The 13,565-nt window shown below is 40.0% G+C and overlaps 1 protein-coding gene across 1 annotated transcript; it reads right to left on the bottom strand.

The window, feature by feature from the left end:
• Positions 1–11,432: 11,432 nt before the first annotated feature.
• LOC147576676 (olfactory receptor 10T2-like) lies at positions 11,433–12,442 on the bottom strand. Its single transcript, XM_086676406.1, has one exon. It carries the CDS (start codon positions 12,423–12,425, stop codon positions 11,433–11,435), a length of 993 nt encoding a protein of 330 aa, XP_086532532.1. The 5' UTR covers positions 12,426–12,442.
• Positions 12,443–13,565: the final 1,123 nt, after the last annotated feature.

Raw genomic sequence — 13,565 nt, 5'->3', positions numbered from 1 at the left:
TTGAAGAAATGGAATTATAGTCCCCAAATGGGTCATTCACATAATAAAACAACTCTATGTATTCTTATACAATAGCTTCTAAACTTGCATCGTAGTAAAACAGTGGTGGTATTCCCAGTGTAGGTTAGGCGCTGTGCTTTGTTGGGGAGGACCTAATTCTGATTTGACCTTATTTCTAGGATGTAGCAATTACCCCTAGGGTATGGTCTTTTAGGACTCTCAAGTAAAAGCATAAGGTGTTATAGGTCCCCTCCACCTTAAACAGCCTATCAAGCCAGCACTACAAAATGCCAGAATCTCTGGTAAGATGTTCTGCCTCCCACAGTCTGATTTCCACTTGGTGTTTTGATCTCTTGCCAGCCCTTGTGCAACTCGGAAGTAGTCACATTCCTTAAAAAGAAATTACGCAAAGGATTTGGGGCTCACATCTCTTCAGTTTTTCCTCTCCAGGATCTTGGCCTCGAAAGTCTTAGCTGCCTTGGCATCTCTGACCTCAAACTACTTTTTTTTTCTTTAAAAAATTTTTTTAATGTTTATTTATTTTTTGAGAGTGAGACAGAGAGGCAGAGAGAGAGAGAGGGAGACAGAATCCAAAGCAGGTTCCAGGCTCCGAGCTGTCTGCACAGAGCCTGATGCAGGGCTCGAACTCACAAGTTGTGAGATCATTACCCGAGCCGAAGTCAGAGGCTCAGCTGACTGAGCCACCCAGGCGCCCCTCTCCCCTCAAACTTCTATGTACTCACCCTGCCATGCCGCCTAAAGCCCCAGGCTGTAGCTTTTTGCTCAGTCTCTATCCCTCTTGATATCATTTTGCAAATGCATTTGTGAGGCTCAAGGAAGGATTTACTGGTGAAATGACATTTAAACTGAGACATACAGAAAGATAGGAGTAGAATGATTATTTCTAGTTGGAAATGCAGTTGCAGAAACTTGGGTGGGTGAAAGTAGTGATGTGGGAGGTTGAATGAATTATCCTTAGCTCAAAGTACAATGTCTGGTACAGAGCGAGCATTTGACAAATATCTGTTGGTTAAACATTAATTCTAATTCAGTGAATATTTATTTAGTCTCTATTCCTGACACTAGATTATGAACTGCGAACACAAAGTTGAGTATGCCATTTGCTTTTCTTTCAAGAAGTTCACAAAGAAATGGTTCTTAAAAATACAATAGTTTCCATTCAAATGATGTGAATAAAGTACGAGTTGCCATTTTTCAATCTGTAAAAATGTTTAATTTTCTTATTAATGTATATATTTAAGGTGTACAAGATGATTTTTGACATACATATACATAGTGAAATGATTAATGAAGTCAAGCTAATTAACATACCCATTTTCTCACATAGTTACCTTTTTCTGGTGTGGTGAAAACACCTGAAATTTACTCTCTCAGCAAACTTCCAGTATTAAATACAGTATTTTTAACTACATTCACCATGCTGTACTTTAGATCGCTAAAACAAATTCATTCTACGTAATTGCATTTTGTACTCTTTGACCAACATCTCCCCATGTCTGCCACCTCCCCAATGCTGGCAACTACTATTCTACTCTCTGCTTCTATGAATATGACTTTCTTAGATTCCATGTCTAAGTGAGATCAGGCAGTACTTTTATTTCTTTGTCTGGCTCGTTTTACTTGGCATAATGTCTATAACACCCATGCTGTTGCAAATGGCAAGATTTCCTTCTTTTTTATGGCTGAATAATATTCCATTGTGTATGTATACCACACCTATTGATAGCGTGTGGTTTTTAATCTTTCATTCTGTTTTTTTATTTTTATTTTTTTATATTTTTAATTTATTTTTTAATTTACATCCAAGTTAGTTAGCATATAGTGCTATAATGATTTCAGGGGTAGATGCCAGTGATTCATCCCCTATGTATAACACCCAGTGCTCATCCCAACAAGTATCCTCCCTTATGCCTCTTATTCAGCCCATCCCCAAACCCACAACCCCTCCAGCAACCCTCAGTTTGTTCTCTGTATTTAAAAGTCTCTTCTGTTTTGTCCCCCTCCCTGTTTTTATATTCTTTTTGCTTCCCTTCCCTTAGGTTCATCTGTTTTGTATCTTAAAGTCCTAATATGAGTGAAATCCTATGATATTTGTCTTTCTCGGACTGACTAATTTTGCTTAGCATAATACTCTCTAGTTCCATCCACATAGTTGCAAATGGCAAGATTTCGTTCTTTTTGATTGCCAGTAGTACTCCATTGTGTGTGTGTGTGTGTGTGTGTGTGTGTGTGTGTATATATATATATATATATACCACATCCTCTTTATCCATTCATCTGTCGATGGATATATGGGATCTTTCCATAATTTGGCTATTGTTGATAGTGCTGCTATAAACATTGGGGTGCATGTGCCCCTTTGAAACAGCACACCTGTATCCCTTAGATAAATACCTAGTAGTGCAATTGCTGGGTTGTAGGGTAGTTCTGTTTTTAATTTTTTGAGGAATCCATACTGTTTTCCAAAGTGGCTGCACCAGCTTGCATTCCCACGAGCAGTGCAAAAGAGATCCTCTTTCTCTGCATCCTCGGACCTCACCTTATCTTAATGAGGTCCGAGTAGTTCATATAGTCCGAGTGGTTGGCTATCATATCGGTTCATTATTGCCTCTGGAGACGTGTTGAGTAAGAAGTTGCTGCGGCCAAGGTCAAAGAAGTTTTTGCCTGCTTTCTCCTCTAGGATTTTGATGGCTTCCTGTATTATGTGTAGGCCTTTCACCCATTTTGAGTTTATTTTTGTATATGGGGTAAGACAGTGGTCCACATTCATTTTTCTGCATGTCGCTGTCCAATTTTCCCAGCACCATTTGCTGAAGAGACTGTCATTATTCCAGAAGATATCCTTTCCTGCTTTGTCAAAGATTAGTTGGCCATACATTTGTGGGCCCATTTCTGGGTTCTCTATTCTGTTACATTGATCTTAGTGTCTGTTTTTGTGCTAGTACCGTACTGTTTTGATGATTACAGCTTTGTAATACAGCTTGAAGTCCAGGATTCTGATGCCTCCAGCTTTGGTTTTCTTTTTCAGGATCCCTTTAGCTATTCGGGATCTTTTCTGGTTACATACACATTTTAGGATTGTTTGTTTTAGCTCTGTGAAGAATTCTGGTATTGTTTTGATAGTGATTGAATTGAATATATATATTGCTTTGAGTAGTATTGACATTTTAACAATATTTGTTCTTCCAATCCAGGAGCATGGAATATTTTTCCATTTTTTGTGTGTGTCTTCTTCAATTTCTTTCATAAGCTTTCTGTAATTTTCAGTATGTAGATTTTACACCTCTTTGGTTGGGTTTATTCCTGGGTATTTCATGATTTTTCATGCAATTGTAAATGGGATCAATTCTCGATTTGTCTTTCTGTTGCTTCATTATTGGTGTATAGGAATGCAATCGATTTTTGTGCATTGATTTTTATATCTTGTGACTTTGCTGAATTCATGAATCAGTTCTAGCTGTTTTCTGGTGGAATCTTTTGGGTTTTCCATATAGAGTATCATGTCATCTGTGAAAAGTGAAAGTTTGACTTCCTCCTTGCTAATTTGGATGCCTTTTATTCCTTTGTATTCTCTGATTGTCCAGTACTATGTTGAATAACAGTGGCAAGAGTGGACTTCATGTCATGTTCCTGACCTTAGGGGGAAAGGTCTCAGTTTTTCCTCATTGAGGATATTAGTGGTGGGTCTTTAATATATGGCTTCTATGATCTTGAGGTACAATCCTTCTATACCTACATTCTTGAGGGTTTTTATCAAGAAAGGAGGCTGTATTTTGTCAAATGCTTTCTCTGCATCTATTGAGAGGATCATGTACTTCTTGTCCTTTCTTTCATTGATGTGATGAATCACATTAATTGTTTTGTGGATATTGAACCAGCCCTGCATCCCAGGTATAAATTCCACTTGGTCATGGTGAATAATTCTTTTTTTAAATTTTTTTTTTAACATTTATTTATTTTTGAGACAGAGAGAGACAGAGCATGAACGGGGGAGGGTCAGAGAGAGGGAGACACAGAATCTGAAACAGGCTCCGGGCTCTGAGCTGTCAGCACAGGGGCCTGATGCGGGGCTTGAACTCACGGACCGCGAGATCGTGACCTGAGCCGAAGTCGGCGCTCAACCGACTGAGCCACCCAGGCGCCCCAATAATTCTTTTAATGTATTGTTGGATCTGGTTGGCTACTGTCTTGTTGAGGTTTTTTTCATCTATGTTCATCAGGGAAATTGGTCTGTAGTTCTCCTTTTTAGTGGGGTCTTTGTCTGGTTTTGGAATCAAGGTAATGCTGGCTTCATAGAATGAGTTTGGAAGTTTTCCTTCCATTTCTATTTTTTGGAACAGCTTCAAGAGAATAGGTGTTAACTCTTGTGTAAATGTTTGGTAGAATTCCCTTAGAAAGCCATCTGGCCCTAGACTCTTGTTTTTTGGAGATTTCTTACTAATTCAATTTCTTTACTGGTTATGGGTCTGTTCAAATTTTCTATTTCTTCCTGTTTGAGTTTTGGTAGTGTATATGTTTCTAGGAATTTGTCCATTTCTTCCAGATTACCCATTTTATTGGCATATAATTGCTCATAAAATTCCCCTATTATTTGTATTTCTGCAGTGTTGGTTGTGACCTCCCCTCTTTCATTCTTGATTTTATTTGGGTCCTTTCCCTTTCCTTTTTTTTTTTTTTTTTTTTTTTTAATTTTTTTTTTTCAACGTTTATTTATTTTTGGGACAGAGAGAGACAGAGCATGAACGGGGGAGGGGCAGAGAGAGAGGGAGACACAGAATGGGAAACAGGCTCCAGGCTCTGAGCCATCAGCCCAGAGCCTGACGCGGGGCTCGAACTCACGGACCGCGAGATCATGACCTGGCTGAAGTCGGACGCTTAACCGACTGCGCCACCCAGGCGCCCCTTCCCTTTCCTTTTTGATCAAACTGGCTAGGGGTTTATCCATTTTGTTCATTCTTTCAAAGAACCAGCTCCAGGTTTCATTGATCTGTTCTACTGGGTTTTTTTGTTTCAATAGCATTGATTTCTGCTCTAATCTTTATTATTTTCTGTCTTCTGCTGGTTTGGGGTTTATTTGCTGTTCTTTTTCCAGTTCTTTAAAGGTGTAACATTAGGTTGTGTACCTGAGACCTTTCTTCCTTCTTTAGGAAGGCCTGAGTTGGTATATACTTCCTCTTATGACTGCCTTTGCTGTGTCCCAAAGGTTTTGGGCTGTGGTGTTGTCATTTTCATTAGCTTCCATGTACTTTTTAATTTCCTCTTTAACTTCTTGGTTATCCCATTCATTCTTTAGTAGAATGTTCTTTAGTCTTCAAGTATTGTTATCTTTCCAAAATGTTTCTTGTGGTTGATTTCGACTTTCATAGCATTGTGGTCTGAAAATTTGCATGGTATGATCTCGATCTTTTTGTACTTGTTGAGGGCTGATTTATGTTCTAGTATGTGATCTATTCTGGATAATGTTCCATGTGCACCCAAGAAGAGGGTGTATTCTTTTGCTTAAGGATGAAATGTTCTGAATGTATCTGTTAAGTCCATCCAGTCCAGTGTCTTATCCAAAGCCATTGTTTCCTTGTTGATTTTCTGTTTAGATGATCTGTCCATTGCTGTGAGGGGGGTGTTGAAGTCTCCTACTATTATTGTGTTATTATCAATGAGTTTCTGTATGTGTGTGATTAATTGATTTACATATTTGGGTGCTTGCACGTTTGATGCATAAATGTTTACTATTGTTAGATCTTCTTGGTGGCTAGACCCCTAAATTATGATATAATGCCCTTCTTCATCTCTTGTTATAGTCTTTATTTTAAAATCTAGATTGTCTGACACCAATATGGCTACTCCGTCTTTCTTTTGGTGACTATTGACATGATAGATGATTCTCCATCCCCATACCTTCAATCTGAAGGTGTCTTTAGGTCTCAAATGCATCTCTTATAAACAGCATATAGATTGATCTTGTTTTCTTATCCATTCTCTTACCCTATGTGTTTATTGGAGTGTGTAGTCCATTGACATTTAGAGTGAGTACTGAAAGATTTGAATTTATTGCCATTATCATGCTTGTAGAGTTGGAGTTTCTGGTGGTATTCTGTGGTCCTTTCTAGACTTTGTGCTTTGGGGTTGTTTTTTTTTTTTTTTCATCTTTTCTCCCCTCAGAGAGTCCCCCTTAAAATTTCTTACAGGGCTTTAGTGGTCACGATCCCCTTTAGTTTTTGTTTGTCTGGAAAAATGTTTATCTCTCCTTCTATTTTGAATGACAGCCTTGGTGGATAAAGAATTCTTGGCTGCATATTTTTCTAATTCGGCACATTGACTATATCCTGCCACTCCTTTCTGGCCTGCCAAGTTTCTGTGGATAGGTCTGCTGAGAACCTTATCTGTCTTCCCTTGTAGGTTAAGGACTTTTTTTTCTCTTGCTGCTTTCATGATTGTTTCATTGCCTGAGTATTTTGTGAATTTGACTATGATATGCCTTGTTGATGGTCTGTTTCTGTTGAATCTAATGGGAGTTCTCTATGCTTCTTAGATTTTGATGTCTGGGTCTTTTGCCAGATTAGGAAAGTTTTCTGCTATGATTTGCTCACATAAACCTTCTACTCCTTTTTCTCTCCATCTCTGGGACCCCTATGATTCAGATGAGTCATTGAGTTCCCTAATTCTTATATCATGCTCTTTTGCCTCAGTCTCCCTCTTTTTTTCTGCTTCATTATTCTCCATGAGTTTGTTCTCTATATCACTGATTTGCTGCTCTGCCTCATCCATCCTTGCTGCCATGGCAACCACTTGAGATTGCAGCTCAGTTATAGCATTTTTAATTTCACCTTGACCAGATTTTACTTCTTTTATCTCTACAGAAAGGGATTCTCTGCTTTTTTCAAACCCAGCTGGTATTCTTATTTTAGTGATTTTTAAAAAAAAATTTTTTTTAAACATTTATTCATTTTTGAGAGACAGAGACAGAGTGTGAGTGGGGGAGGGGCAGAGAGATAGGGAGACACAGAATCTGAAGTAAGTAGGCTCCAGGCTCTGAGCTGTCAGCAAAGAGCCCGACACAGGGCTTGAACTCATGGACCGCAAGATCATGACCCAAGCTGAAGTTGGACGCTTAACCAACTGAGATACCCAGGTGTCCCTTATTGTGATTCTAAATTCTGGTTCAGACATCTTGCTTGTATCTATGTTCAGTCCCTGACTGTCATTTTTTCCTGTTCTTTCTTTTGGGGTGAATTCCTTTGTTTCATCATTTTGAAAGAAGAAAAAGAGTTAATAAAATAAATAATAATTTTAAAAAATTAAAAACAACACAAAAAATAAAATAAAGGATGCTGGCTCCTAGGTGTGTTTTGGTCTGGTTGTTGAAAGAAGCATAATAGAATAGATAAAAAAAGGGAAATGGGGGGGGGGGGGAAGGAAAACAATTGAAAATTTTAAAAAATGAATACAGTAAAATAGAATAAAATGAAATGATGAAAGTAAAATAGAATTTTAAAAATTTACAAAAAAGTAAAAGATATAGTAGAAAAAATTAGAGAAAAAATTTTTTTATAAAACCGGAAATAAAAATAAATTTTTTCTATTTCTGTATTCAAGAATAAGAAAAGAAAAAAAAACTGAATAGATGGACCAGCGAACAGAATGAAATACGATTGAAATTACATCCAGTTTCCCCTAGAAGTCAAACTATTAAGAACTTTGGGGTCTGTAAACTAAGCAGGCAGAGAGACTTGTGTTCCTCAAGAGAAAGTTTGGCTCAGTTGGGCAGGACTTAGTGTAACAGCTCCATTCTCCACTAGATGGTGTTGCTTAGTTTACTGGGGTGGATCATTCTGGTGTGTGAAGGCGTGTATGTGCATGCACAGGAGGGGTAAAAATGGTGTCATCTACTCTTTAGTCTCTGGTATCAGAACTCTGTGCTCTTGCTGACCCGCAATCAAGTATTCCTCCTTTGTCTCCAGCTTCTGTCCACTCCCTGCTTCTACACTGTCCATGATCAAGTCGTTAGTCTGCCAGGCGGTACCTCCCTCCCAAGTTTTGTCACAGATGGGACTGTGTTTCCAAATGCCTCACTTTTGAGGCTGTTGCAGTTTTGACCTGGGCAGACCCTCTCAGGGAGAGATGCGCCAGGCAGTGGCTGGTGCCAGACCGCCCCCTGGAAAGTCTGTGCGACCGTGCTGCTGCTGATGCCCAGAGACTGTGGCCAGGTGCCAGACCGCCCCAGAAAAAGTTTGTGCAATCATGTAGCAGCAGTGTTTCAGAGATTATGGTAAATCCCGACACACATCTGGTGCCAGGCTTCAGCGAACCCTTAACGTCCTTGTTCCAACGCCACCAAATGTGGCTGTTCTCCAGGGTCCGCTGGGACCTTCACCTGTGGGGACACCACACAGCCTCTACCAAATGTCATCCCAGCAGGGAAACCACCTCTCCCCATGGACCCCTCAGATCTCGCTGTCTGCTCTTGGGGAATTCGCCCTTCCCACCAGAGCTCCACCAGGTATGAGCTGTGGAGTTTCAGACTCTGCACTCCCCTGTTTATAGCATCTTAATGGAATTTAAATCCTCTCCTTTCTCCTTTCTCTGTTCATTCCCTTGCAGTCCCTTTCTCCCTTTTTTTTTCAGTCCACTCTCTTTCTCTCCAGCCGCTTTTGAGGGGGAGTGCTTTTCCTGTACTCTCCCCCCTGTCTCTGTTCTCTCTCCACAAGCAAAAACAGCCCCCTACCCTCTGAGCCTTCTCTCTCCCCCAGCTCACCTCTCTGTACTGTACTTGCCAAGTTTTGTGGTTCAAGTTGTGCAGATTGTTATGTTAATCCTCAAATCAGTTTTCTAGGTGTGCAAGGTGATTTGTGTTGATCTAGCTGCATTCAGGGATGAGAGAGGCAAAAAAAAAAAAAAAATTCCATGCTGCTCTGCCATCTTTCATTCTATTAGTGTGGTGTATTACATTGATTGGTTTGCATATGTTAAAACAGCCTTGGGGCATCTGGGTGACTCAGTCGATTAAGCGTCCAACTCTTGGTTTCTGCTCAGGTCATGATCTCCTAGTTTGTGAGATGAAGCCCTGCATTGAGCTCTGTGCTAACAGCATGGAGCCCGCTTGTGATTCTCTCTCCCTCTCTCTCTGCCCCTCCCCTGCTCATGAGTGCTCTCTCTCTCTCTCTCTCTCTCTCTCTCTCAAAATAAACTTTAGTAATAAGAATAATAATAAAAAACCAACCTTGCATCCCAGGAGTAAATCCCTTTTAGCCAGAATTGAGACTTAATGAGATGAAAAAGGTAAAGATGATCGTATGAGGAAACAGAGACTTTCGTGTGAATTAGGGGACATTTGTGAAAATGCAATGGTGAAATTTGTGAAATGGTTGGTCAGAGAACTTCTAGCCAAATTTTAATTCAGTGCTGAACAAAGACTGAGACCTGGAGACCCAATAGGCTGTGACACCACATATAATCAATGAAGCTGTGATTTGAATCTCAGTTTCAAGCCCTGCGGGAACTCTCCTCACCTGTATTCACTGTAGCACAACCTCATGCTTCCTCTCTTGAGATTCTTCTTTCTTTTCAGGGGTTTCTCCCAAGACGTTTTGCTTCCATTCCGGAATCTTCTCTCCACTCTACCCATCGACTTGACACAGAGCTCATTCTCTATCTCTTCATTTTAACTAAACCTTGTTGTCTGAGAAGGGCACAATTACTTTTCAGCTCTGTTGAAGAGAAGTTGCTCACTTCCTTATTCTATAGGCCAGCCACAATTTGGCATTCTCCTAGCTTCTTACTATATTTCTAAATCGTTTGTTTGCATATTTATGACAAAACATTTCCCTCATTGGCACCAATCTTACCCAGCTAAGAAATAATATATCGTTGACCTTTGAATAATGCAGAGGTTTAGGGCACTGATCCCACACAGTCAAAAACTTTTGACTCCCCCAAAACTTAACTACTCATAGCCCACCGTTGACGGGAAGCCTTGCTGATAACATAAAGAGTTGATTAACACATATCTTGGATGTTATATGTATTATATACTGTATTCTTTTTTTTTTTTTTAATTTTTTTTTCAACGTTTATTTATTTTTGGGACAAGAGAGACAGAGCATGAACGGGGGAGGGGCAGAGAGAGAGGGAGGCACAGAATCGGAAACAGGCTCCAGGCTCTGAGCCATCAGCCCAGAGCCTGACGCGGGGCTCGAACTCCTGGACCGCGAGATCGTGACCTGGCTGAAGTCGGACGCTTAACCGACTGCGCCACCCAGGCGCCCCTATTATATACTGTATTCTTACAACAAGGTAGGGTAGAGAAAAGAAAATGTTAAGAAAATCGTAAGGAAAGAAAAGACATTTACATTACTACATTGAAAAAATCCACATGTGAGTGGATTAAAACCTATGTTTTTCAAGGGTCAACTGCACTGTTGTCCTCAGAGTCTTTTACTGACCACCCCACTTCTTGTTATTTATTAGCAAATTGCCACCAACCTCTTGATCTTTTCCCATCTCAGACCTTCAGCTTTGGCAACTTCATATTATCTGGCTGTGCCATCAGACAATGTGACTTCAAAATGCTTAGACTTCCTGACATCATCTAACATCTTCCACAGTCCACATGAGAACCTCACCACAGTGGCCTCAATTAGATTCTTCAGTTATATATAGCACCTTCCACCTCTCTGATTTTTATAAATTAGAAGCTATTTATCTTTATGCTCTAACTCAAATAGCGTTTGAATTATTTGCTTTTTGAGGGCTCGAGAAAGTTAATTATGAAACCATCCGGCCTACTCCTTTGCTGGGCAATAGGAAGAATAGCTCTTTGACAGACTTTTCTATATTATTCCTGAAATTTGGTATGTTAAAAATGTCTGTTTTGCAGCAATTTTCATCAGTTTATTTTTCCAGAAATTCTTCCATTCCCATCTAGTTTCCTTATTTCTTTGAATAGAATTGAGCAAGGTATTTCTTAAAATTCCTGGAAATTTCTCTATATTTGTAGCCTTTCACTCATTTCAAGTCTAAGTTTGTGTGCTTATAGTTTTTCCTCTTTTGACTAAGTAAATTCGTGTTTTTTCTTTCCTTCTCCATTGCTCTTTGATTTTTTCTCCTTTTCCATTTTAGTATGTTTTTCTTCTTCCAAAGGCAACAAAGGTTATGAAAATAGTTTTCCAAACTGCTTTTTGATATGTTTACTACATGCGTGTGTGCCTGTATGTATATGCATTTATATGTGTATATGTACACATATGTGTAATAACATTTTAAAATATTTTTTCATTTTAAAATATTGTAAAACTACCTCTGGTTTTGTAATAGGAAAGAAGTGAGACCAGGGCATATCAGACAATTAGAATACACTTTAATTGCTTTGCACACAAACTAATGATTTTATTGGAAATACTCTACTTTTTCCACTTTTATTTATCAACAGTCTGTACATTTTTAATGTCCGGCGTTCTTCTACTCCCCATCTGAGGGATGAACCTATTTGTCTTGCCTAATACCTTCCTTAGGGCTGTCTGCATGTCTTTGTTTCTGAGACTGTAAACGATGGGGTTAAGCAGAGGTGTCAGCACTGTGTATGTGACCGCCATCAGCATGTCTTCACGGAATGAGTCCCTGTCCTTGGGCCTCAAATAGACAAAGCCAGCAAATCCATAGTGTATGCACACCACAGTGAGGTGGGAGGAGCAAGTGGAGAAGGCCTTATACTTCCCCTTGGCAGAGGGCATCTTCACAACTCTGGACACAATGAAGACATAGGACATCATAATGAAAACAAAGCTGCCCACCAACACGAAGGCAGAGAGCACAAAAATAGCCATTTCGTGATGGGAGGTGTAATCACAGGCAAGGCAGACCACAGGTGAGATGTCACAGAAGTAGTGCTCGATGATGTTGGAGTCACAGAAAGACAAGTTGAATACAGTGATGACGATGCACAGAGAAACCAGGAACCCAGCCGTCCAAGAGGCCATCATGAACTGAAAGCAGATCTTATGGGTCATCAAGATCTTATAGCGCAGTGGGCTGTGAATGGCAGTGTAACGGTCATAAGACATGGCAGCCATGATGAAGCAGTTATTGGCTCCCAAGCCAAAGAAGAAAAACATCTGTGTGGCACACTCAGGAAGAGAGATGGCCTTGCTATCTGACAGCAAGTCCACTAGCATGCGGGGGATGATTGCCATAGTGGTACAAGTTTCTGAAAAGGACAGGCCACAGAGGAAAAAATACATGGGGGTGTGAAGGTTGTGACTCAGCTTGATGGCCACCATTATGCACACATTTGCAGCTAGGATGGTCACATGGGAGAAGAAAATCATCACAAAGAGGAGACCCTGCAAGTCTGGGAAACTGGAAAACCCCCACAGAAGGAATGTGCTCGCTGTGGTATGATTGTCCATCATTCATTAGGCTCAGTAACTTTCTCCCACAGGTGCAGACATTCTTGAGGTCAATACTCAAGATAATAAAAAGGACTGAGGTCACCTGACCTTTAATCAAGGGCTCCTGGGCAACAGCAAGACATATGTTAATGAGAGAACCTAAGCAATGGGAGCTAAATGCATCTGGCTGAATTCAAGGTCAGAGTGATGAGGAGAAAGATTCTAGTAGAAGAATCTGCCTAAATGCCACAGAGTAGGCTAAAATATATTCTGGGAACGCCATCATATCACCCCTTTCTGTCCTGTACAGTGAGAATCTGCATGAAAGAGGGAAATATGAAGGAAAAAATGTTACTTTCTCACCTACAGGAGTATGAGAAGTAACAGGCGTAAAATGCTTATGTGGTTTAGTCCTAGCTTGGCACACGGAAGTGCCTAACAATGTTGACTGAATCACTACTAGTTTAAGAAGTAAGGAAAAGATTTTGAATGGCTTCCAAACATTCCTGGAATCTCTAGAGTTATTCCCCAGAAGGCAGTGGCTGCTTGACTAACAATTATGCCAATGAATAGATGTAATAAATGAACTTACCATTTTGAAATTTGTGTTGGTTTCCTATTTATGACAGTATGTTGAGGCTGGAGGTGTTCAATCCCTGTCTCCCATTCAGGCATATCTTAGAGACAAAATGGTTATGGAGAGGCTATGCCATCCTGGATGGCTCATTTGTGTCCATGATACCCTGTTGAATTCTTGAACTTTCAGGAAAATTTCCAGGACATTTTCTAACGGGCTCACTGGTGGCAAGAGCTTCTTTGCAGCCCAGCTCTTAGAGGAACTCAAGTTCTTCAGGTCATTTCCATTGCTTCTTAAACTATCCACTCTGTGTGTTAGATGACATGATGAAAGTAACACAGGTACTTCCCACACAATGTGGGTTTTGGTTTCAGGCACTATTGTCTGGAAAGGAAAGGAAAACATTGAGAAGACATTGGTGTGCAGTTGAAGTTTGGGGAAAGAATGGTAGAGACACATGTTTTGTAGAATCCACAAAGCTCGAAGAGAAAAAAAAGAAAATATACCTTTAGCTGTAAAGTTTGTATAATCCTTGTGTACTCAGTTACTGGGACAAAAATATACAAGGAGGCAAGTCAGGTAAC

The sequence above is a fragment of the Puma concolor genome, chromosome D1 (genome assembly GCF_028749965.1).
Source record: "Puma concolor isolate L17-30 chromosome D1, mPumCon1.1.hap2, whole genome shotgun sequence".
Lineage (NCBI taxonomy): Eukaryota > Metazoa > Chordata > Mammalia > Carnivora > Felidae > Puma > Puma concolor.
The sequence above is the reverse complement of the archived record's forward strand: the minus strand, read 5'-3'. Positions and strand labels throughout refer to the sequence as shown.